The following is a 26,470-nucleotide window of genomic DNA, read 5'->3' on the forward strand; positions in this document are numbered from 1 at the left end:
CTGAAACTGTTTAATTCCGAGCTGCTAAAACTGTTACTGATAGGTGATAAGAGTGGACGTGTTCTCTTCTCAAAGGAGACTCCTAAAGAGGTAAAAGAAAAACTTACTGAGAAAAAGCAGTCATAAATGACAGAAGTACCATTTTTTTTGTACTTTTTTTTTTGTTTTTTTTTTTTAAGATTTTATTTTTTTATTTGACAGAGAGAATGAGAGCAGGAACACAAGCAGGGCAGGGAGAGCAGGAGAGGGAGAAGCAGGCTTCGCGCCAGGCAGGGAGCCTAATGTGCGGCTCAATCTCAGGACCCTGGGATCATGACCTGAGTTGAAGGCCGATGCTTAACCGACTGAGCCAACCAGGTGCCCCTGTTATTATTCTTAAAGTCAGGAAAAGAAAAATCATGTCTTCAGAATTTCCAGATAGTTGCTTCTTAAATTATGAAGAGCCAGAGAAAGAAGGTAGTGCAGCAAATACTTTTAATAAGAATACAAAATTCACACCAGAGGCACATTCTGGGGAATGTACAGGAACTATCACAAGTAGTAATTCTGCTGGAAGAATAAAATAAGGCTCTGTCAGAGTACAAATATACAGGAAGGAATGATTTAAAATAGGTTTATGATTTACAATCACATTACATTGTACATAGTAAGCACTGAAAACAGGCATATTAATTAAAAAGCCAGCTACAAGGCATTTGAACATATATAACAAATCTTACAGTCCACAAAATTCATGTATAACAGTAATTATTTTTAGTACTTCATTTCAACACAAAAGAAATGAAGACGTATTAATTTATGTCTATGACAAAAATCGAGAGAACTTATACATAAAAGGCTTACATGACTGATAGAACCACACAGCGGACAAGTCAGAGACGTAACACAAACCCAACAGTGCTGAGCAACTGAAACAGTACTGGCCTTTCCAATCCCCTTTCTTCTTGTTACCACTGCACTGTCCCAGATTACCTTTCGTTACTCAAATGAAAAAAAATTCCTCCATCTTCTCATTCCATGCAAGGAATGAAGCAAATCCAAACAGCAAATTCAAAAGTTGCTTTTGCCATAAACCTGAAATGCGGTTTAAGGAATACAAAGAAACCCAACACTGATACACGGTGTTCCTTTCCAAGGAAGGAACAGATACACCGAACATTATCTGAAAGGGGTTTCTTTATGGATTATGTACATTGGTTGAATGAGAATTACTATCTCTGAGAAGGCACATATCTGTGATTTAAGGCTTAACCGGTATTGTTACATATGGAAGTCAAGGAAAGCTGTCTAGGAACTCACTTCTGTCAAAATGGAATTTACCCGAAATCTCGCTTTCCAAGCACAGATTTCGACTTTAGAAACCATCAAGAGTTTCTATTCCCAAGTCCACCTGCCAAAAATAATTCTCTTAAGCAGGTTTCATTACCAATCCAAAGAAATTGCTAACATAACTGCCCAGTGACTTTGGGTGATGCAAACTCTTAAGCTCAAAGGCCTCAGAGAAATGACAGTGTGATTCCTGTGTCTTAAAAAAAAAAAAAGTTTAAACAAAATTATAATAGTACAGAATCATTTTTAAAAAGGTATTTGCCACAACTCCACAAGCCAATCAGTCATCCATTAGAGCTGCCGCCTGTGTGTGGACGCTGCAGGAACACCATATAATTTTATTCTGCAAAATAGTTTCTTTTTTCTTTAAGATGATACATGAAGATGAATCTCTTAAAGATGTTTAATATATTCATATATAAAATATCTGATGTTGATACAAATCATGTAAACCTCCCTTTGGAAAAGTTACAACTGGCCCCCATTTCCAGGACCAAAAACCTTGAATTTTTATCTGGTCAGTGCAAATCTATATTAGATGTTTTCAAACTACAGAAATAGCCATCAACCCTCACGATACAAAAAGATTTCTCAGAAAGAAAAATTGTGTTCAGATTATAGAAATTATGTTTACATTAAAATCACCCACCTTCCCATCAAATTTAACAGTTCAGTTGTTAAAGTATGAAAAAGGGAAAAAATTAAAGCTGTTTGTGCAAGAATCACTACAATGGTTGTGGTCACCACTTCCCTAATCTTAACCCAACTCTGCTTAATTACTAGGTTTGTTTAGAAATATAACGACGTGACTTTTCTTTTTCTTTCTTTCTTTTTTCTGGGTGTCATTTTTACTGTTCTTCAAGCCAAGATGGGGCGTCCACTCCAGGGGTTTTCAATTTGATATGGAACTGTTTAAGCGTCTGTTCAAGCTGCTTCTGATTCCCAGCAAAGTAAGCGGCAATGGCGTTGTGAAAAAGGACTAGCTGATTGTGCAGCACCTTCACCTGGGAACGAAGAATCATGAGACCAAGCATTAACACCAACGGCAATGAAATAGAAGGTGACTTATCACATGTCCTCATTCAATGGCGCAGGTCTCATCAGGAAAAGCTGTTTTAACAATGACCAAGTATTTCTCTCTCTCTCTCACACACACACACACACACCCCTGACTGTATATCACTTTGCGGGATCACTGAGCCCTTTGATGACTTCTTAATTCCCCTAAAGGGAATAGGTCAGTTTAAGAAGCTGTGTATTCTGTTAACCATATTCGAATGCTACTGAGGGCATTAATTAAAAATATTACTAAATCCTGTCTGTCAAATAAATAAATACAATCTTAAAAGAAAAAAATTACTCAATCCCACCTCAAACTAAATATATTCAAAATCAAATACTGAGGAGGGAAATTTACATATAAATATATATTTATATATATATAATATATGCTATATAAATTTATATATAAATATATCTATATCTATCTATCTAATATATGCTATATACCAGAAATGGACATCATTAAGGCTAAGCTTTATGTAAAACAGAGTAGGCCAGATATTTTGAAATACTGAGGTTCTCTGCAAGGAATCAAGCCAAGTGGCAACAAGTGCTGCCCAGAAAGCCAATGTACTTAAAGTTCACAAGACTCTCTGTTATTTTCAAGTGTTTTAGTACTTCTAAAGATAACAACAGTATGTTTTAACCAAGTTAAACCAAGCTACTTCTGTAAATCTTTATTAAAGAAACCAGCAAAGCATTTCAAAGATTTATGAATAAAACTGTTTCCTGAGCCCTCATTTATAACTGTGAAAGTTCAATGATAAAGTATAAAATATACTGACTTATCCATCCAATGCAATATTTATTAAAATTGAGCTTTATGCCCCTAAAGCCTGGGTGGTTCAGTCAGTGAAGTGTCTGCCTCCAGCTCTGGTCACCATCTCAGGGTCCTGGGTTGGGGCCCGCATCGGGCTCCCTGCTCGACAGGGAGTCTGTTTCTCCCTCTGCCCCTCCACCCGCTTGTGTTCTCTCTCTCGAAAACAAGTAAAATCGTTTTTAAAAATGAGCTTTAATAATTTTTAGTGATGTAAAAACATCTGATATACAATGCTAAGGGAAAAACAGGACATGGCATTTTACACAGGTATGACCTTTACGCTCATTTTATTATAGCACACGAACACACATTAATAGTCTCTCTAGACTTTTCGCTATCCATCTACCTCTACAAAGGAAATAACACAAACCTTCATATTGGATATTTTTAATTTGTAAAGTCTTTATTTTAAAATATTATAAAGTATTCTAAAAATAACACACACTCCAGATTATAAAGTAAAACTTCCCAATCCATACTTTTTGCACCTATCCACTTCCCGCCACCTGAAAAATCACTATTAATGTTTTATCGTGTTTCCTTTGAGAATTTTTCTAGGTGCATATATAATATTCAAAAATACAAAGGGCTTGCAACATGCACACTTTCAGTGATGCTGTTTCCTCAAAATATCTTAGATATTTTTTATTCCATTCACTTATTCATTCAACTAGTATTAATTAAATATCTTTCATGTGCTGTACACTGTTCCTAGGAAAACAGAAAAAAAATCCCTTCCCTCATGAGCTTGTATCCTTAGTGGGTAGGGAAAGAGTGAAGGGAGGCCAGAAACAATAATAAGTACTGGCATCCCAGGAAATGAGTATCTCAAGCCTTGAGGTCAGACCAACTCTCAGACCTTTGGGGAATCGGGCATCGCTGATTTACTTGAAAGCTGTCTAAAACAAAAAGTTTTTTCTCTTCTGATAAAGAGAAAAAAATTCTAGCACAGATAGTTTAAGAGGACCACAAAGCAATTAATAATGAAAACTAAAAAATGTCTGTATGAAATAAAAGGGGTAGATCTTGAATTTACCTGGTCAGACATTTAAGGCCTGCAACCTTTATAATGAGAACCTTTGGTAGCACATACAAGGCCAACCATGAGACACTGAACACCACGTATCGGGCACTATACTAGGGATTTAAGAATACAAGGCACACACAGCAGCAGAAAGTTGGTATGATAAATGGGTAGTCAAAGTACATTGGGTTAACTTTAAAAAAGTGGGGGAGGGCACTTGTGGGCAGAATAAGGTTTTTCAAGAAGGGTTGGAGAGGAACACTGGGACAGTAGAACTCTAAGTCCCCTGTCCTCTGCTTCTGAGAAATGGGGGATATTTCAAAGGATAATGAGCCACAACCCAAGGGCAATTATTAAGGAAACAGGATGATCATAGGGAAAGCAGGTTTCTAAATGGCAATTTAGGAAGTGAGCAAAGTATTTGATTATACTGGACTGCTACGATAATGGCCCCAAAGAATCACTCTTCTCAGTATTGTCTAACACCCTTGGAAAGTCTTCTGCAATGAGCTTGGCCATGTAATATTAGAAAATGAGGCCTGATAAGCAGGCGCTTGCCCTCTTGGACTACTGCCGCCACCCTGCGAGGACACGCAGTCTAGCCTTCCTCTGAGAAGCCCACAGGGAGAGAGAGCCTCCGTCCCAGCTATGCCCACGGCTCAGGAAGCCTTCCAGTTGAGAGTGAAACCAGAAGAACCCATCTACCCAACCTACACAATTGAGCTAAATAATAAATCATTACTGTTCTAGGCCACCAAGTTTAGGGTACTTTGTTATGCAATAAAACATAAGTGGTATGTCTATGAAAAAGGTTAAGAATGCAGTTTCCTAGCAATGAAGAAGGGTTTTAGAAAGCACAGCGAAATGGAGGAAAATCAAAAGGGGAAGATAGGCTTGGAAAGAGGAAAGGCTAAGCTGGGAGGTAAGTAAAGGAACTGAAGAAAGTACCTGGGGAGGTCAGGAGTCAGGGGTGGTTTTGGGATGAGGGAACGGAGAGAGAGAGCAGCTAGGAAACAGATTCCTACAAGAGAAGTTCAAACAAGAGAGGCATATATGCTACTAACCCATCCCAAGATCTAATTGCATTTTTGGAGTAAATGTAATATAGTATCCTTGAAGACTTCACTTCCAATGTTCTAGGAAGGCCTGACAACTGCATTAGGCATAGTTTGATACTGCTTGCAGCCTCCCCAAATTTGTATGTGTCATTCATTTAGGTCATCAGGAAAGTATCCCTGTTACCAGTATTGTATCGTTCTTTACAGCAAGAGTGAGCTCTGGAATCAGGAGGCATGCTGTACCGCTTCCCAGTTTTCTTTGTGAAATCTGTACAGGGTGCTTCTAACTTCACTGGCCAAGGTCTTTATCCATTTATCAGGGATCCCATTACCAAACTGCATATGTAGTGTCACTGCAAGGGTTAAGTGAAATGAGGTACCACCTGTCTGACACAGAGTAAGCCCTCATTCAGTTTCAGTGGAATCTACATTTACCTACTAGACAGTCAAACCACATTGACTTTTCTTGGTAAAATAATAATTCATTTATTTAGAAACTGATTTGGAACTTTTAAGAAAACTGTGATAATGTGATTCAGAATAACAAATATATACTTCGGTCTTTGTCCTGATTTCTGGCACAAAGCACCTAAAACCCTTGTTTCCTAGGTGATTAAGAGGGAAGGGAGCATCTTTTGTTATATTATTTAGTGTCTTCTCCTGTTCCTGAAATAGCCCCAGTGCTATAAAGGTGAAAGGAATTACTTTTATTCATAAACAACCACACCTGACTTTATGTTAATGAGAAAAAAAAATTTTTTTTCTGGAAAGCTCTAGAAAACCAGGATAATAGATGGTTGTCAGGGGAACTAAATGGTGATTAGAGGATGGGAATTCCGGCTCCAGCTGCCTACTTCTGTGGAGGAGACAGTGGCTACAGGTTGAATAATCCACCAAGGGTCAATGATTTTATCAATGATGCCTGTGTAATGAAGCCATCATAAAAACCCCTGAAGTATGAGATCTGGAGAGTTTCTGGGTGGTGAATGCATCCATAGGCTAGGAAAGTGGTACACCCCCAAATCCATGGACAGAGGCTCTTGTGCTTAGGACCTTTACAGACTTTGACCTCTGTGCACTTCTTCATCTGGCTATTCATCTGTATCCTTCAATCGTCCTTGTAGTAAACTGGTAACCTAGTAAGTACACGATATTCTTGGGTTCTGTGAGACAGTCTAGCATACAATCGTAGTTGAGGAGGAGGTTGTGGAAACCTTCCATGTATGGTTAGAAGCACAGGCGACAACCTGTCTTGCGACTGGTGTCAGAAGGTGGAGGGGTGAGGGCGGCGTCAGAACCGAACTGACCTGTACAATACCCAGCCGGTGAACTGGATGGAGAATTAGATGGTGTGGGAAAAACTCCACACACCTGGTGTTAGGAGTGTTTGAAAAGTGCTAGGAGTGTAAAAGAAGAAAGAGTTTTCTCCTTTCCAAAGGCAGAAATTGATGTGAATGGAAATTCACAATGGAAATTTAAAAAAAAGGGGGTGTGTGCTAAGCAAATAAATGTCGTTGAGAAGATGCAAGGGCACAGCTGGCTACCAACACTGACTGCCTTGACCCAGCCTTCTGTTCAAGGGCAGAAAACAGCCTGGGATGCTGCAGAAGGAATTCCTCTGCCTGACAGATCACCTTAGAAGAATTTTTTTTTCTTTTCAAGATTTAATTTTTAAGTCATCTCTACACCCGCCATGATGCTTGAACTTAAAACCCTGAGCTCAAGAGTCACCTGCTCCAACTCAGCCAGTCAGGTGCCCCAACTAAGAAATTTTAAGGGTCAATTTATTAAGTCCACAGTTCTCTGCTTCTAAAATAAACACATTTTTTGGGCACCACAGAGGCACTTCTTCCAAATTAATAGTATTACATACTCAAATTAATAGTATTACATAAAAAATTAGTTTAAAACATGCTTAATACAGACTTCTACTAATTCTACTAATTCATATTGACCTTTCTCTATGTCCAGGCAGAAAAATTTCACATTGCAATCACTTTTAAAACAGCTTTAAAATGGTACATTGGCACTCTGCGTAAGACTAGGAAAAGGTCAGATTATTCTAATTAAGGTTATAACCAGGGTTTACCTTACATGAGTGGAGTCTGATTTTAGGACCAGATCTATTTATCTATCTACCTTCCTTCCTTCCTCCTTTCTTTCTTTTTCTTTCTTCTTCTTCTTTTTTAAAGTTTTATTTATTTAAGTAATCTCTATACCCATTGTGGGGCTCAAACTCACAATCCCGAGATCAAGAGTCCTATGCTCTTATGAGTGACCCAGCCAGGTGCCCCCCAAAATCTCTTTCTTGTAAGGCACTGGTCAACTAAAATTATAACTAGCGAAAAATAAGTAAAATGAAACACTGCAGGCAAGCTCTTACTTGATTCCTATTTACATAAAAATGTTTTCTGAAACGGAGCTCTTCTCAGTCACCTGTGCCTGTGTGGCTGAGTTTCAGAGCTTCTGGAGAAGGCTGTCAGGGACTGGTCAAAGGAGGGGTCCAGGAGCAAGCAGTATGTTTTGACAGAGGATGGAAAAGTTCCTAGATGACCTCAGAAATGATGAGGGAGCAGAAGGCTAGCTGAAGACAGAGCATAAGCTGACACCCTACAAGCTCCCCCCACCCCACCCCTCCTCAATGGGACCTGTGTGACATTCTTCCAGGAATCCCCCAACTTTCTTAAAGTTAATGCCTTGCTAGAGGGGAACACAACCTTAACTTGACAAGGGCAAGGCCTGTGGTATCTTGTGGGTCAGTCCTCTTTAGCATATGAAAGTTCTTTTGAAAGCTCCCTTTTCCTAACTTCCCCCCAAATCCGAGTATATAATCACCACTCCTCAAGACCACCCCCCCCCCCCCCCCCCCCCCCCGTGCAGCAGCTCTTTCTACCCACCAGTCCTGTCCCTGTGCTTTAATAAAACCAACCTTTTGCCCCAAAGGTGTCTCAAGAATTCTTACTTGGTCGTGGGCTTTGGACTCCACCCCACCGAACTTCACCTATATTCCCAAACCACATCAGATAGGAAACAACTTTTCAAAGATAAAAGCCCGTAAGGGAAAAGACTGAGAAATTAAATTCATTAAAATTTAGAGCTTCTACTCATCCAAAGATAGTGAAAAGACAAGTTACAAACTGAGGGAATATATCTCCATTATGCTGACAAAGGATACGTATTCAGAAAATGTGAAAAACTCTGACAAAAGCCATCCAACTAAAAAGAGCAAATAACACAGATGGGTATTTCACAGAGGAGAAAACAGGATTGGCCAATTAAGGCTGAAAAGATACGCTGCGCCTCATTAGAAAACAGCAAAGTGCAAATTAAAACTAAGTTGAGGAAAGGGGCTTCAATTGCCTCCATGGTGACCTCAAAATTTCTAATTAATTAAGTTCTTCCTAGCTTATCTCTTAAGTCAGGCAAGATACCTTGGAGGCAAAACATCCCGTGATAGGAACCCAAACTACCCCTCAAGCAAGAAGGACTGCTGTAAGCCAGCAGGACCACACGTGACTGACCCCACTGCGACTACTGACTTGACCTTTACTGCCCACCTGCACGTAACCATCCACCTCCGTCCCACATTCTCCTTATATAAACCCAGAAGCAGTTTCAGCACTTCGGAAACAGTCTTTGAGATGTTGTCTCCTGCTGTTGGCCGCACTGAAATAAATTCTTTTCTCCTTTCACCACCACTGGTCTCTTAGTGTCAGTGGGGGTAGCTGAACCTGGTCTGTTGGGACCCCTGGAGCCAGTTGCTCTCACATCCCCTGTGCCCTGGCTACACTGGGGTGCCATCTTATATCCTCTATAAGGAGACTGAGAAAACTTAAAACAATTAATACTCTGGTGCACTGTTGATTGTTGTATAAATTTGTACAACTATTTTTTTTTAATATTTTATTTATTTATTTGACAGAGATCACAAGTAGGCAGAGAGGCAGGCAGAGAGAGAGGAAGGGAAGCAGGCTCCCCACCGAGCAGAGAGCCCAACAACAATGTGGGCTCAATCCCAGGACCCTGGGATCACAACCTGAACTGAAGGCAGAGGCTTTAACCCACTGAACCACCCAGGCACCACCCCCACCCCCCTGCCTCCTATTTATTTTTAAGGACAAAAACTAGCTTCTCTTTTTGGAGATTTATGAAATTCAACTGAAAACTTACATACAAGTTTATGAGCCAGCCCATTAATTAAATATTCTTCCCTATTTAGAGGTATTTTTTTAAAAGGCTTTTGTACTAGTAACCTACCTGGGTCACAAAGTAATTTTCCACTTTGCCCTACTAAACATGACTTAGCCTTTCTGTTTTGTTGGTGTTTTGTTTTTAGTTTTGGATGATCCTCGGTTCCTGGAGCTACAGAGCAACTATGGGGTTTCTGTACTTTTAGTGTGAAATTCTAATTTTCAAAAATAGGTTCCAGCCAATTATTTTATTGCTCTTTGGGTCGCAAGAATTTTTGACTTGAATCTTAATCCTCACTGTTTTACAATTAAAGGAGACAATGAGAGTGGAGCATAGGGTCTGGTTCACATATTATACCTGGAGAAAGCTGTTACAGCAGTCTGAAAGTTACAGTCCGAAACAAAGTGGAAAGAGCATCACAGAGTTTTTATCTGACCCTACAAATGTCAACACAAATATCAACACAAAAGTCACATATGGCAGCTGAAGAGTCAGTTTCCATACCACCTTGAGGTAGTTGAAAAACACAACACAGAGACCACGTCTTATAGCTAAGGAAGGCAGGCAGCCCACTGAACAAAGCCTCAAACTCAGTGCATTACCTGTATGCAAAATGTTCCCGCTGAAACTTAATCCATGGGAAATCAAGGGAAGAGGGTGCTTTTTAAGACTGAATTCTAGTTTTCACAACAAATGATACAATACCCATTTCCACAAAAACATTCTCCAGTAATTGTGAGAAGGTTGATGTGTAAGCCTTTAAAAATATATACACACTTCAGATCAGTTCCCTGGTACAGAGAACGCCTTTGGGCATTCACAGCTTCTCAATTATAATTTTGGAAACAGCATATACAATTTCATTGTTACTTTAATCTCAGAAGCCCTTTTATGCCAAAACAGATAATTTACCTCATTTTTCTATTAGCACTGATCATGTAAGTGGTGTCCGAATACAAGTTTTAGTTTTGGTAGAATGTCTTACAAATCAGATGCAAATTTAAATAGGAATGGTAAACTGATACCCTTTAACCAATCAAGCCATTACTAAACCAAAAGTAGATGGAAATAAAAATAAATTATCAATATGAATATGTTTTCTATACTAAATGAATTAAAAACGTTTGCTTTTCTACCATTTTTGCTTAATTTTCTTTAAAATTTTCCTGAACTAATTTGTACTAAAATATGTATTCATATAACATCAATGTGGTTCTGACAGATGCCACAGAGAGTCCTCAGGATGTTTAAGAACAAATAATATTAGAAAAACAGTTGCAAATACAATTTGATTTTCTATTTTTTTCTCAAATAAAATTTTAAAGATGACTAGTTTTTGCAATCTTAGTAGTGACTGTGCTGTTGTCACTATACACAAGTAGTTTTAATGAGACTTAAAAGTGTTATTTTAAGTCACTTGGTTTATTTATCAGGTTTACTTTACTAGGTTACTTGGCCTTGGGAAGGTCAATCTAGGAGAGATTGTGGTTTCTCAAACGGAATTGGTTTAGAAAGAGAGATGAAGAAAGTAAGGTGGGGGAAAGGTCAGACTGTACTTTTACGAGAAGATACAAAAAGCCAAAAGTGTTTGAGGAAATGTTTTAGGGTCATTACACTTTTTCAACTTAACATTTGTTTATATTTATGCTATCAGATCATGAGAAGCAATGAGCACACAGAATCAAAAAAAGAGCCAAGTATTTTTGGTAGACTGTATTTTGATATGGTGGGTATCACTTTTATGAAGCACCTTTTTTTTTTTTTTAAGATTTTTATTTATTCGAGAGAGAGAGTGAGAGAGACTGCAAGCAAGAGCAGAGGGGAGGAGCAGAGGGAGATGGACGAGCAGACTCTCTGTTGAGTAGGGAGCCAGACTCAGGACTCAATCCCAGGACCAGGGATCACGACCTGAGCCAAGGTAGAGGCTTAACTGACTGAGCCACCGAGGCGCCCTATGAAGCATGTGACAGAGGATATGTGACCCTCCCATCTACTCTGTACAGGCTTCTGTTCTCTCCATGTTACAGTTAATAAAACACTCAGAAAGTTAAATAATTTGCCTAAGGTTAGACAGTTAGGAAGCAGATGGGCTGGGATGTGGTGTGTCTTCTCCCAAGACAGGTCCATGTTCTTCCACCTATTCCAACCTGACTCTATTCATAAGGCAATACACAATTTGGAAAGCTTTTTATTTATTTATTCAACAGACAGAGATCACAGGTAGGCAGACAGGCAAGCAGAGAGAGAGAGATGGGAGGAAGCAGGCTCCCCATGGAGCAGAGAGCCCGATGAGGGGCTCGATCCCAGGACTCTGAGATCACGACCTGAGCCGAAGGCAGAGGCTTTAACCCACTGAGCCACCCAGGCGCCCCAATTTGGAAAGTTTTTAAACAAAGTTGGAAACAGACCAAAAAAGGTATGGCAGAGCACTTAAAGGAAGGGTAGAAATGTATGGAAGATACGCTTTAACCTCTTCCAAATTTTGTTGTTGGCTCTAAAGTTACATTTAAATAACCTCGGGACAAGGATCTAACACAATGACTGGAGCAGAAGAAGGAAAGAAAAATTAATTCATTCTAAAATTATGAATAATAATACAGTATTAAACTTTAATATACCATTTCCATACTTACAGAGCAGGAAAAAAACCCTATATTGAATTTACTTATGCATGTCCTAACTTAGAAATGATTTAAAGTGGTTATAAGGATAAATGAAATACCACAGAAAAGCAGAGATTTTTAAAAGGAGCAAAAAAGAGGTAATTCCAGGGAGAATCAGGATGATGGCAAATTTGACAAATTTTCAAAACCTAACATCGGAAACAATTATGGTAATTTAGAAATACACTAAATCTTTGTGAACTCAATTACAAAGAACTTTCATAAAGATCTGCCAAACAATGAGCAACCCAGCTCAGACATAAGCAAATCCACTACAGCAACATCTGGTGAATGACCTAAAATATGCCATACAATACTTTAATTGTTAAAGGGCAAAACAAACTTCAACACTGACTACTAAGGCAGAGACAAGCTGAGATTTTAAATAGAAACTGGGTAAGAGAAATTTAAGAGCAGGACTGAAAGTTGATGCCAAGTGGATTACACTGAAAACTTTCTCCTGCCTACACAGCATATATCAATAGAAGATAAATACCATTTACAAAGTTTACTGACTAAAAAATTAAAAGTATTACTTCACAGGCATCAAAGCCATAAAAAGGCACTGTATTTCTACCAAATGAATTTCTCTTTCAAATCAAATTTAGATTAATTACATACCTTCTTTTAAGAAAAAAAAAAAGATTTATTTATTTTGGCAGGGGAGGGGCAAAGGGAGAGAATTTCAAGCAGACTCCCTGCTGAGTGTGGAGCCTGACTTGGGTTTCAATCCCAGAAACCCAAGAGCATGACTTGGGCCAAAACAAGAGTCGGATGCTCAACCGACTGAGCCACCCAGACACCCTGGATTAATTACACACGTTCTTATCAGAGACACTGAAATAATTAAAAAAGAGGCGATTTCTAGTTCAAATAAAAGTTACTAGTTTTTTTTTTTTTTAAAGATTCTATTTTTATTGAGAGAGAGAATGCACGCATACAAGTTGGGGCGAGGGGCAGAGGGATTGCTGAGCAGGCATCCTGACTTGGGGCTCAATCCCAGGAGCCCTGGATCATGACCTGGGTCGAAGGCAGATTCTTAACCAACTGAGCCATCCGGATGCCCTGAAGAGTTACTAGTATGTGTGTATATATATATATATATATATATTTTTTTTTTAATTTATTTGATGGACAGAGATCACAAGTAGGCAGAGATGGCAGGCAGAGAGAGAGGAGGAAGCAGGCTCCCTGCTGAGCAGAGAGCCCGATGCGGAGCTCGGTCCCAGGACCCTGGGATCATGACCTGAACCGAAGGTAGAGGCTTAACCCACTGAAACCATCCAGGCACCCCTAGTTTTAATATATTTATAACTGTTAAGTTTCTTCAAAGCAATTATTGGCTCTCCCAATAATTCTATAAAGTAAGGGTTTATATTAAATGAACAATATTGGGATAGCATCTTGGCTTAAACATGTGAGGAAAAGCTGAAACAAAATCATTCTTTTTTAAAAAAATTATTTTTAAGTAATCTTCACCCAACATGGGGTCTCAACTTATAACCTCAAGATCAGCAGTCACATGCTCCACCAACTGAGCTAGCCAGGCACCCGTAAAATTGTTCTTTAGTAAGAAGTCTCCAACCACTAACATGTGAAGAATTAACTCTCTTCTTTATTGGCATTATTTAAAAATGTGTAATTACATGCTTTCTCTGCCCATCACTGATCTTTTTTTTAGTAAGTAAGAAACCAGAAAAATAACAAATAGAAAAGGTTATATCTGTCTTGCCCTTTTATTAGGTTTGTGAAGTATAATTTTATTACTTTGCAATAGCTTTGGAAATGCTTGTCCTGTCAAAGCAGCTACCAGTTGAGAAAAAGGCACTATCAAAAACAGGGGTGTGGGCATTAGGAAGGGAGTAAGAGTAGGAAAGACAAATATGAACTACAAGTGGAGGTGGAAGAACAGATTTTATTTTTCTGACTCATTGGGATAGGTTTCAACAAATCACGGACAAGCAGGTTAAAAAAAAAAGCACCTTAGTAGGGAAAAAAGGGCAGTCCTATTTTGAAAAGCAGATAACTGATGCAACAGAAGCTCCAGTAATGACAGGTCTCAGAACAGTGCTAAGGTCTTGTAATTCTTTATCTAATGGCACATTAAAATTCTCAATGCACGGGTTTTTCTCCCCCTTTAGCAAAAATATCTATTGCCCTTTTGTTTTACATAGCATTAGCTCCCTCCCCTTCCTCCCTTCCTTCCAATAGCTTCAGGTTTCGATATGACCAATATGGCTTCTGTTTTCTGTCATCTACCATCTTCTCCCTCTGCTATTTTAAGAACCTTACTTGGAGCAGCATTATAGCATCATAGTCAATTAAAAGCAGGGCTGTAGAGATCTAGATTTGAAAGAGATCTAGATTTGAATACTGATCTGGTTTTGAGACTGGGTAGATTGTTCAACTTCTCTGAACATCAGTGTCATCATCTGTACACTGGTATATGATCATCTAGACCACAGATCAGATAGATATACATACAGATACACAAAATACTTATAGAGAACTCCTCCATATGCAGATTACTCAAAGATCAGTGTTCACCAATTCACTGGCTGCAGAAAGGAAATGCTCTGCAGGTGCACCAATGCAGCTTACATCTAGGGAAAGAAACACACTAACATTCACTCACAGCATAGTATGGTATGTGCTTTACTGGAGAAAGCCGTGGTAGCACAGTAACCGAAAGGGGAAGAAAGAAACTTAAACTTTCAAGTTGCTAGGGGAAATACTAAGTACCACAAATCATTCAAAATAGCATTTGAGCGCCTAGATAAAAATTAAAGGTTAAGGTACAGGGGTGCCTGGGATGGTTAAGTGTCTGACTCTTGGTTTTGGCTCAGGTCAGGATCTCAGCATCCTGAGATCAAGCCCCAAGACAGGCTCTGTGCTCAGCACAGAGTCTGCTTAAGACTCTTTCTCCCTCTCGCTCCTCCCTCCCACCATGCTTGTTCTCAAATAAATAAAATATTAAAAAAAAAATTTAACTTAGGTATAGAAGAATAGTTAAGGAACTGAATATTTCCTTTTATCTATTAGGTGCCCCTGTTCTCATTGGCCTTTGGACACTAGGCAACAAAAACCTACAGTTAAACCAATGGCCTGTTCACACTCACCTTTACATTCATAAAATAGTTTTCGATCATAAGTATGGTTCTAGATCACCTCGGAAAACTTCTTTTTTTAAGATTAAGAATTCAATCTTTTATATAATTTATAAAAATTCTGATCCTATGTACCTAAGAACAGTTTATAAACTTAACAGAAAAGTTTCATCAAAATTTGTTATGATAGAACAATTATTTTTCTTTAAAAAATCCATATGCAGGGGCACCTGGGTGGCTCAGTGGGTTAAGCCTCTGCCTCTGGCTCAGGTCATGATCTCAGGGTCCTGGGATTGAGCCCTGCATTGGGCTCTCTGCTTTCCCCTCTGCCTGCCTCTATACCTACTTGTGATTTCTCTCTTTTTTTGGCCAACTCTTAATTTCTGTTCAGGTCATGATCTCAGGGTTCTGAGATTGAGCCTCAAGTCGGGCTCCTTCACTGGACATGGAGCCTGCTTAAGAACTTCTCTCTCCCCCTTCAACTCCATATTCTATTCCTTCCATTTAAAATCTGTTTCTTCCACATACCTTTAGTCAGCTCCTTTACATCCTTCTGGAGCTCAGCCCAATGTCACTTACTCTAGGCTTCCACAATACCCCATGCCAAGCCAAGTCCCCTCTGTATACTCACATGACTCCTCAATTTCTCCTTTACAACACTTGTCATAGTTTGTATTTATGCAATTATTTGGTTAATGCCTATTTCTCTTACTTGACCATAAGCTCTATAATGGCAAGACCATTATATTTCTACTATTTAACCCTCGCACCTAAAAAACAACCAATGAATATTTGATGAGTAAAGGAATCAATTTGCTCCTAGTATTTTATATATGTATTTTCGTTTTACTGTTTAAGTATCTCTCAACACCTTCAGTTCACTCCATTTCCATTATCACCACCCTAAACAAGCTCTCATCATCTCATCTAAACTACTATATTTACTTTTAGGTTCTAAGATCTATGGACCATACTTCGGACTTACCATTTACCAAGAATATTTTCAATGGGTTCCTATCGATACTAAAATAACTTTTCCTTAATGTAGTCTATAAGACCTGCATGGTCTGGCCTTTGCTTGCCTCCCAGTCATCTCTCTATGCTCTAGTTGCACTGGTTCTAGTCATATTTGTTCTTTGAGCACACCACACCCTTTTCTGTCACAGGGCTGTTACACATGCTGTTTTTTAAAAATATTCTTTGCTTCTCACTTTATCTAGTTAATGCTCAACATCACTCTCTCATGGAAGCCTGCCCTAGCCACTCTTAATGAACCATGTACCTCTCCTTGAGAGCACTGGTCACATCCTAGATTTTATATACAAGGTTTGGTGTGATTTGATCACGGTTGTTTTATTTTTATTAGGCTACAAACTCTTTGAGGGTAGAATTTGTTTTTGCTTTTGCTCACTGGGTATCACCAATATCCAGAACTCTTCCTGGTACACATATAGATCTGACAAAAGTTTGTTATTTTGAATGAAAAAAAGAATAACAACCTGAAATTATATGATGAAATATACTCAGGAATGAAGTCTGGAAGTAAAGGTGCATGAATAAGGGAATGTTTCACAAAATCCAAATGTAGGTAATCATATTTGGCATAGTGTTGAGGTTGCTTATTATACATACTTCCACACTTCAGTCCATAAATGTTAATTTTTTATTTAGAATCAGTAGGGTCCTTTTACTTATGGAACGTAATTTCACTTGACCTATGAGCAAATACCAAGAGAACTGTTTGTACCTCCAGTTATAGAAGTAAAGATGATAGTAAATGATTGGTATGAATAATTAAAAAGTATCAAGAGTAGGTCCTTTTCCTTTGACAATGGAGAAGGAGATTTTAAGAATGTATGGGCTTGTACATATTAAGTAATGATTAACATGCTTCTTAAAATTTGGCAAGAAATATCCATCTTTAAAATTTAGAGGTTTACTTTTTTCCCTCTCAAAGAGAAGCTTTAGCAAACAAAGAATACCTTTGACTTCCAAGTTTTCCCAAACATTTATAGCCTATTTTTAAAAGAATGTACTGGGTTTCAAGTATTTCCTATTATAGTATTTGTTTGCAGTCACTGAATCATCACAACTACATATATAGCTGGTTCATATTACATGAGAACGTTTACTTTGTTCTAGGTGTTTTATTGTCTGTGTATTCTCTCTTTCTCCTGCTTCCCATTTTACTTCATATACTGCTCTCTGAAAAATTAAATTCTTTATAAGATACACATGAAATACTTTTTAATATATTAGAAAAAATGCTGTATTAAGAGTATAGTAAAAAAGAAATCCTAATATACAGGAATACTATTATATTATGATTATATATGAAACATAGTGTTGAGTGAAAACAAGTCTTTTCATCAACCTGATTAAGAATGACTGTGATTTTTAAAAAGATATTTAAATTAAGTATATTAATCAAACATGCGCCTAGGAAAGAGTCCAACCATATTAATCAAGTATGTGTCCAGGATATATTCCCAAGTCTGGCTCATCTTTTCCTGTCCCCACTGTCATCCTCAAGTCACTGAAATATAAGAGAGGAAAAAGAACCCTTCATTTACGGTTATAGCTGCTTAGCTGACATTACCACAATTTTTTTTTTAAGATTTTATTTATTTATTTGAGACAGACAAAGAGAAAGAGAGAGCACAAAGAAGGGCAGGGGGACAAGTGGACTCCCTGCTGAGCAGGGAGCAGGATGTGGGGCTCAATCCCAGGATCCTGGAATCATGACCTGAGACACTTAACTGACTGAGCCACCCAGTCGCCCCTGACATTACCTTAAAATAAGAGTATATTTCACCTTTCTTAAGATAAGAATATAAAAAAGTTAACAAGATTCTTTTTATTTATACCCTAAGCTGTTTTGTTGAATCTTTTTTTTTTTTTTTTAAGATTTTATTTATTTATTTTTACAGAGAGTGAGAGAGATCACAAATAGAGAGGTGGGGTGGGGAGCTGGGGAAACAGGCCCCCTGCTTAACAGAGAGACTGATGCGGGGCTCAATCCCAGAACCCTGAGATCATGACCTGAGCCTAAAGCAGAGCCACCCATGCTTTGTTGAATCTTTTGATACATTCAGGTTTTTCTCCTCTAATGCATTTGTAGCCCTGAAATGAGATTTGTATTCCCAAGTTGAATTATAGTTATCTTACAGGAAATATTAATCTTAAGTTATTTTTTCATATTTTATGTGATTCTAAGCCATATAAAAAGTTTTAAAAAAATAAACATGAATTGTTCACACTCATGTGCAGATTTTTCTCTAATTTTTTGCTTCCTCTTTCCATGCAACAGTATACACTGCAGATAATAGCAGCATTTCTTTTCTTTTCTTTCTTTCTTTCTTTTTTTTTTTTTTTAAGATTCTATTTATTTATTTGACAGAGAGAGAGAGATCACCAGTAGGCAGAGAGGCAGGCAGAGAGAAGAGGGAGAAGCAGGCTCCCTGCTGAGCAGAGAACCCTATGTGGGGCTTGATCCCAGAACCCTGAGATCATGACCTAAGCCAAAGGCAGAGGCTTAACCTACTGAGTCACCCAGGCACCAAAAAAGTAGCAATTCTGAGAGAGTATATTTTGCCCTCACTAAAGCAAAGAATGCAGTAATCAGGATTTGCCCTTCTATTCTGTCTTGGCCGACTCTCATTTTCTTGCACATCTTTCTCTTCCCTGCAGTGTGCCTCTAATTCTGGGAAGAAATGCAAACACATTTGCTAAAATAACTACTATATATTTAAAATCATTGCTAGGCATCACGAGGGCCATAAAAGGAGGCATGGTACCTTTCTCACAAAGTCTACAAAACACCAGAAATGTCTATTTTCTTCACTTTACTAAAGTAGTGTCTATTTTGTTTTGAACCATGAAAGGAACAGTAAAAGGTAAATAAACTGTCTTAAGTCACAAAATAGCTCATGTTACATTACTCAAAGGTGTGGAAAAGGAGAAAGAATGATGAAAAGAAACATTAAAAGAGCCTAATTAACTTTGTTTTTATTGCTACGCAACTCAAATGTCGTTTAGTAAAACAAGGAAGAGAATATCAGAGATTAATAAGAGTTGTTTAGGTTAAATGTAAACACAATGTATCTTAGCAGTGGGTGGATAAAGTATGGATTTCACATAATAGAAGAATTCAAGTTTCTCCATTAAGAGCAAGTTATACATAAGAGATATGTGCACTATCAGCACAAACACAGGAATATGTGTATTTTATACACCTATTTCCTCTGTTTTGTCAGAGATAAGGAAGTTTAGACTAAGGACATATAACAAATCAATTTTCTAAAATATAGCTAAGACTTGACCTTTCAATTCCTCTCAAAAAAAAAAAATCTTTTTTAAAAGTTCTAAGAATGAAACAAACAAAACATTCTCACAATGTTTGGCTATGAAAATTTATTACAACAGTCACTGGAATGTTTCTTAGTCCTTTATTCAGTGATTATTTGCTTTTACTTTATGCACCATTTTAGCTGTTTGGTTATCTGGCCTCTCATTTTAGAAAAGAAGTGTTGCTATGGGAAGACACTCCAAAAGCCATGAAATGAGAACCTAAAGAAAGTTTCCTCCCCGCAAAAGCTGTAAAAACAGCTTTAAAAAAAAAAAAAAAGCAGTAGCCTTCAGGACATTATCAAATTACAAACTAGCACACTCAATGAAGTTTCAAATAACTTATGTTCTTAAAAATTCAATACATAATATTTAAGAAATAGGAAGAGTATATTATATTATGTTAAAATCCAAATGCTAAGTAGGTTATCTGACAACTATGTATAAAGGAGATATTAAGGTACAAATTCATTATAGTTCAACAAAAGAAGAGAAAAACAAGATTTGAGGCATTTAACACTGCCAAGAAAGCAAACAGGGATGACAGACAGTTTCTAGGCCTAAAGGCTTGCTTTTTCCTCCCTTTGTTAGAGCTATTAAAAATAAAAGGGTAAAAAGGCGGCTTAACAATAAAAAAAAAAGTTTTCTCATGAATCTGTCTTCATCCAAATTAGAGCTACTGATTGCTTAAAGTGACAGAGATCAATATTATCTCTACAGTTTTCAAGAGTTAAATAAGATAAAAAGAACAGGGTTTCTTTGATTGTATTTTAGGGTTCAAATACAGGGTTCAAAGTGAAACTCAGGTTACTGACAACTGTGGAAAGCTGAAAACAAAGACTATCTCTAGACTCTCTAAGAACATAAATCCTTGAGAATAAAGGCAGGTTTAAAACATTTTTATAGTAAAAAACATCAAAAGAAGATATGACAGGGGCGCGTGGGTGGCTCAGTGGGTTAAAGTCTCTGCCTTCTGCTCAGGTCATGATCCCAGGGTCCTCGGATCAAGCCCCACTTCGGGCTCTCTGCTCAGCGGAGAGCCTGCTTCCTCCTCTCTCTCTCTCTCTGCCTATTTGTTAAATAAATAAATAAATAAATAGTAAATAATTATAAATAAATATTAAATAAATAAAATCTATTAAATAAATAAATAAAATCTAAAAAAAAAAAAGATACGACAACGTTATTCTCAAAAGGCAATGATTATCATACCTTTATCTCTGAGGCCTTGACCCTGTGCATCCAAACTGCAAACTCACATCATTAACTTCCTACCAACTATTTCCATGTGAGTATTTTGTCATCGTCTCAAACTAAACATGAGGTTAAATGGAACAAATACCCACTCTTCATCCCTCACCCCCTTCCAGCCAAACTAGCTTCCTCTGTTGATTTCCAACTCCTGCCACACAGCCTTGAAATCACTGTATTCTTTCCTTTCTGCTGCTACTGCAATAATCATAGGTCAGACTCTCATTTGGCTAAGAAATTTTTTCACTGGTTTGCTTCTACTGTCTTTCTGCCTTTAAGCTATAGTGCCTGAAGAATGTTGTCATATTTTTTTTCTGTTACTCCTAACTTTACAAATTCTTTCTTTCTTTCTTTTTTTAAAGATTTTATTTATTTATTTGATACAGAGAGAGAAAGCGAGCGAGCGCACAAGCAGAGGGAGCAGGAGACGGACAGAGAGAAGCAAGCCCCCCCTGAGCAAAGAACCTGACATGGAGGCTCAATCCCAGGACCAGGGATCATGACCTGAACCAAAGGCAGACACTTAATCAACTGAACCATCCAGAAGCCCCCTAACTTTACAAATTCTCTAATGCCAACTACATAAAGTTGGTTATGAGAGGCATCTGACAGACACTAAAACTTTATAAACCTGGCTGGTCCCTCATTGCTCAGTATGCACCTTTTTGAGGCTATAATTCAATCTTTATGGGATCAAGGCTCAATATAATGTGGCTTTCAATTACCTTTCTGATTCTCTCTTCCTTTAAAGCACGTCAAGGTTATGTCCCATAATGGTAGTCTACTTCTCGGCTAAACACGAACGTTCCTCTATTTGTACATGTGGGCCACTGCCCTTGCCAAGCAAGTTTTCCTCCCACTTCTCTTAGGCCTGTCCTCCTGATCTTTCAAGGCTAGGCTGAAGTCCTGTCTCTTAAAGATTTCCTTGAAGATTTGAACCTTTATGGTTAATTCACTACTTTTGCTACTGAGAAACTATTGCTTAACTAATGCCAAATGATATAAATTTAGTATTTTAAATTAATATGCTGAAATACAGTTCATGTCTCCTGCCACATCTTTTCTAATGTCAATTTCTGCTCATATCAGCAAACATGAAACAAAGTAGGCAGGATACAGGTTAAGTTTAAAAGCCACCAGGGGAAGGTGCGAAGGTGATAACTTCTAGAAAACAAGCCCATCCTATCCTTTTTTAACTCCCTAGATCATGAATTTTATCTTCCTTCTTCTTTATCCCTTCACCTAGCAAAGAGCCTGGCACACAGTAGGAATCCTACAAATAATGGTGAATGATACTTTACACTTAACAGAGGACAGTCTGTCTTTTCACTCACCTAACACAAGGCATGATTTACGCCCATTTTCCAGAGGAAAATACAGAGGCTTGGAGATTCGTCCAAGATCATGAAATAAGCAGGAGGCAAGAGTGGGTATGGAACTCAGGTTTTCACATTATTAATCTGGAATTTTTTACAAAGGACACAATTCACCTTGCCTATTCATTAGCCTATGCTGCTCTGCTCTAGGGCACAGCAGAGCCCAGCACAGCGTAAAACAAGTGAGGCCAAGCAATGGCAGAGAAGTGCACAATTTCTGTTCTACCCGCCACCTTTGTACCTCCTTTCTATTTCTCACATTAGTACGAAAGCTGTTTTTCAGATACAACCCACGGCTACTTTAGGCAGTAATGCACTAGATGGAGACAGGCCCCAAATCATTTCTTCAGTCTATTTTCCACAGCTCAAATACTAACTTTGATGTTCCCAGAATCTAGAACTTCTAGAGCCTAGGTATGTCAACTCTTCCTGATAAATGAGAAACGACTTTAGAGTGGACAGATCAGGGAGACCAAGGTTCAAAAGATCAGAAGTGAAGGGCATATATGAACACAGAAGGTGATGTAAAACGAATTCACTCATCTGTGAAATACAGATGACAAGCGCATCTGATTCATGAAAATGTAAACCTCAAAAGGACAGAGATTTTGTCTTTTTTGTTCACTGACATATTCCCAGTATACAAAGTATTCACTACTATTTACTGAAAGAATTAAAGTAGGAAGATTGTTAAAAGGATTAGGTGAAAGAATGTATGTAAAATGCATAGTAACTGACAAATAAGAAGTGCCTTCTCTGATTCATGTCTACATCTGGGTGTCTGGGTGTCTCCTAAGTCTCAAAAGTAGTTATAGTAAGTAAGACAAGTGACAATCACATGGCCATTGTTTATTTATCCTTGCATAATTTTCCTATTTTATTTATGCTGGCAAGGACTAATAAAGCATCGTTTGCCTTAGGATACTGATTCTTTCAACATTACTTTCTCTTTTTTTTGGCGGGGAACGGGCAGAGGGTGAGTGAGAGAGAATTTAAGCATACTCCACACTCAGTGTGGAGCGTGACCTGGAGCTTAATCTCATGAGCTCATGACCTGAACTGAAATCATGGGCCGGACACTTAACCAACTAAGCTACCCAGGCACCCCAATTTCTTTCCCTCTTTATAAAGGCAACACAACCGTCTAAAATATAGAAATAAATACAGAAAACAAAAATTACCCATAATCTTATTATCCCCAGAATAGTACACAATACCATTAGATTCCAAAAGAACACAATTACCATTTTATAGATTTCCTAAAATCAATTTCTCTATTTGAAGAGGTTCTGAATGCCTAAATTAGATGAATTCCTTTGTTTCCTTTCCAATTAGCTTTGGATAAAGCCTCTCAAATGCTAGCTAGCATACTTCACTTAGCCCTATCCTGTATAGTGCTGATCTATTATAGGGGAATATGTAAAAATATTTTTATATTTAAAATATAAATCTACATCTAAGTATTGATATATTCCTATCTATTAAAATGCTAAGCCATGTAACTGATCTCTCTCTCTACATCTATATCCATAGAGAGAGACATCTACACAGATATATATGAATGGACTAAAAGGAATGTTACATTATATGCTCAGCTACGGCATGCTGGAAGACTGCATTCTTATTGGAATAATGCTGGGCAATTTGTCTGATCTGCTAAGGTTTCTTTTACTGCCATGGTAATGGTTTTTGGGAAATACTTTTTACCCACTGTAGCGAAAAAAAGTAAGTGGTAGTGCAGGACTTGGTAGATCCTGAGGAAATGTAATACTCTGCAGCTTTTATGGTAGCCAGAAAAGTTTCTAAAAAAATGTTAAGGAAAACAAGAGGATATCAACAGACAATAACAAGTGAAGAATAATTTTAAGAGGGTACCTAAAGAAAGTAGATCTGAAGACCTACTGTGACTTCAGAGGATATGAAAAGCATGAAAATACCACCAATATGCAGTAGAAAGATCCCATCTCCACAGGACTCTTGTGCTATGCCACTATTGGGTCTCCTGTTTCCAGAATTGTAATCGCCGTCACAGAACTCAATATGTATGTCATGTTAAAAACATTAAACACAGGGGCATCTGGGTGGCTCAGTTGGTTTGGCGTCAGACTCTTGATTTCAAAGATCTCAGGGTTCTGAGATTGAGCCTTGGTTCAGGCTCCACATTCAGTGGGGAGTCTGCCTGAGATTCTCTCTCTTCTTTTCTCCTTCCCCACTGGGCTCCAGAGCATGCGTGCTCTCTCTCAAAAAAAAAAAAAAAAAAAAAAATCTTAAAAAAAAAAAAAGTTAAACACAGGAAGCTGTCCGTTACTTAAACTAAAACTCAGGAGCCTGTTACTGTATGAATTTGTCTCCAAGAGGAGCCTACAGCAGGTCCATCTCAGTTTTTACTGTTCAAGTTCTTAGATGGGTTCATGTTATACAAAAATAATGTGGAAAATTGATTTCTTGGCTTGTTTCTTCTAGGTTATGCTAACTATAGCTCATAGCTGGACCCTTTAATAATTCCTTATTTACCAGTTACTAGGAAGAATGTTCTTTCCTTCCTGAAATCTGTACCTATCATTAATAAAAAGGTCTCAAAATATTCAAAGCAGAATTTATCACTATGTAACCTTTATTTTTATTATTTATTTATTTTTTAATTTTCAGATTTTATTTATTTTTTTAAGATTTTATTTATTTATTTGACAGAGAAAGAGAGCACACAAGTAGGCAGAGCAGCAGTCAGAGGCAGAGAGAAGTAGGCTCCTTGCTTGATGTGGGACTCAATCCCAGGACCCTGGGATCATGACCTGAGCCGAAGGCAGCCGCTTAGCCAACTGAGCCACCCAGGCATCCCCAAATTTTACTTTTTTAAAGTAATCTCTACAACCAGCACAGGCTCAAACTCACAGCCCTGAGATCAAGAGTCTGATACCACCAACTGAACCGACTGAACCATCCAGGTGCCCCAAAACAACTCCAATCTGAAGGTCAATGGTTGAACATCAAATTTTTGCCAACTGTTACAAGTGAAAGACTGGAACAGTAGGGCTCATGATGATTTCTATGACAGAAAGGTAAATATATTTTTTGTTCTTCTAAAAACTCAAACACTTATTATAGCTGGAATTCCATTGTGCAACTGTAATGAAAGAGAGCTAACAGAAACAAAAAACTTTCTATTTATCTCTCTTTGGGGTGACACTATTTTAAAGTCCATAAAAATTTATCTCAGAAGGTAAAGACTAAATTTACCTTATTTTCTTCTAGAAATTTCAACTTGATAGAAACATCATTACGCATTTTATCATATTTTTCCTTATGTGCTTGAAACAGATGTTGTGACTGCTCAATCTTTGGCAGAGTGTTGGCATCACGTGGTCCAAGATTCAGTTCTTCCAAATCAGTGCGATATGCATCATATTCTATCCTGGAAAGAACAGAGTAAGTGAAGCATATTGTAAGCTGGATGTATATGACAGTCTCATGTGCTACATGAATAGATAATTCTCATATATACATTACATCTTATACTTTATTTTTTTAAAGATTTTATTTATTTATTTGACAGACAGAGATCCAAGTAGGCAGAGAGGCAGGCAGAGAGAGAGAGAGGAAGGGAAGCAGGTGCCCTGCTGAGCAGAGAGCCTGATGCGGGGCTCAATCCCATCATGACCTGAGCAGAAGGCAGAGGCTTAACCCACTGAGCCACCCAGGTGACCCACATCTTATACTTTTAAAATCATGTATTTCTTTAATACAAAGAGCTATTAATATAAGCATGGCGGGGGAGCTCCTTACTAATCTCATCAACTATTCTTTTTTTTTTTTTTTAAAGATTTTATTTGTATATTTGACAGACAGAGATCACAAGTAGACAGGCAGGCAGAGAGAGAGAGAGAGAGGGAAGCAGGCTCTCTGCTGAGCAGAGAGCCCGATGCGGGACTCAATCCCAGGACCTTGAGATCATGACCTGAGCCGAAGGCAGCGGCTTAACCCACTAAGCCACCCAGGCGCCCTCATGAACTATTCTTCCCAAAGTACAGTATTAATTGACAAATAGAATTTTCAAAATTTAAAAACCAGTTTAAAAAACAGATGTCAAAACCTAATGCTAACAAGATCAAGTGACGTATCTCACATGGGAATTGGTTAATACCAATAAGGCAAAGCATATGAAGATAGCAGACTTTATGATGACATACTTGAACTGGTAAAAAGGAAGTTACACTGAGGGCCAGCAGCCCTGACAGTATAGTC

At 38.0% G+C, this 26,470-nt stretch overlaps 1 protein-coding gene across 7 annotated transcripts in view; it reads right to left on the bottom strand.

Moving 5' to 3' along the window:
- Positions 1 to 457: 457 nt before the first annotated feature.
- The window catches only part of ARFIP1 (ADP ribosylation factor interacting protein 1), a 101,189-nt gene continuing 75,176 nt past the window's right edge, over positions 458 to 26,470 (bottom strand). For all 7 annotated transcript variants that reach the window (XM_004758075.3, XM_045078316.1, XM_045078315.1 and 4 more), the window contains 2 exons: positions 25,466 to 25,640; positions 458 to 2,333 (listed from right to left, as the gene is read on the bottom strand). In XM_004758075.3, coding sequence (XP_004758132.3) covers positions 2,178 to 2,333; positions 25,466 to 25,640 — 331 coding nt within the window. In that variant the 3' untranslated portion in view covers positions 458 to 2,177. The remainder of the gene's footprint in view (positions 2,334 to 25,465; positions 25,641 to 26,470) is intronic.

This window comes from Mustela putorius, unplaced genomic scaffold, assembly GCF_011764305.1.
Source record: "Mustela putorius furo isolate JIRA1106 unplaced genomic scaffold, ASM1176430v1.1 tig00000242_pilon_pilon_pilon, whole genome shotgun sequence".
Classification (NCBI taxonomy): Eukaryota; Metazoa; Chordata; class Mammalia; order Carnivora; family Mustelidae; genus Mustela; species Mustela putorius.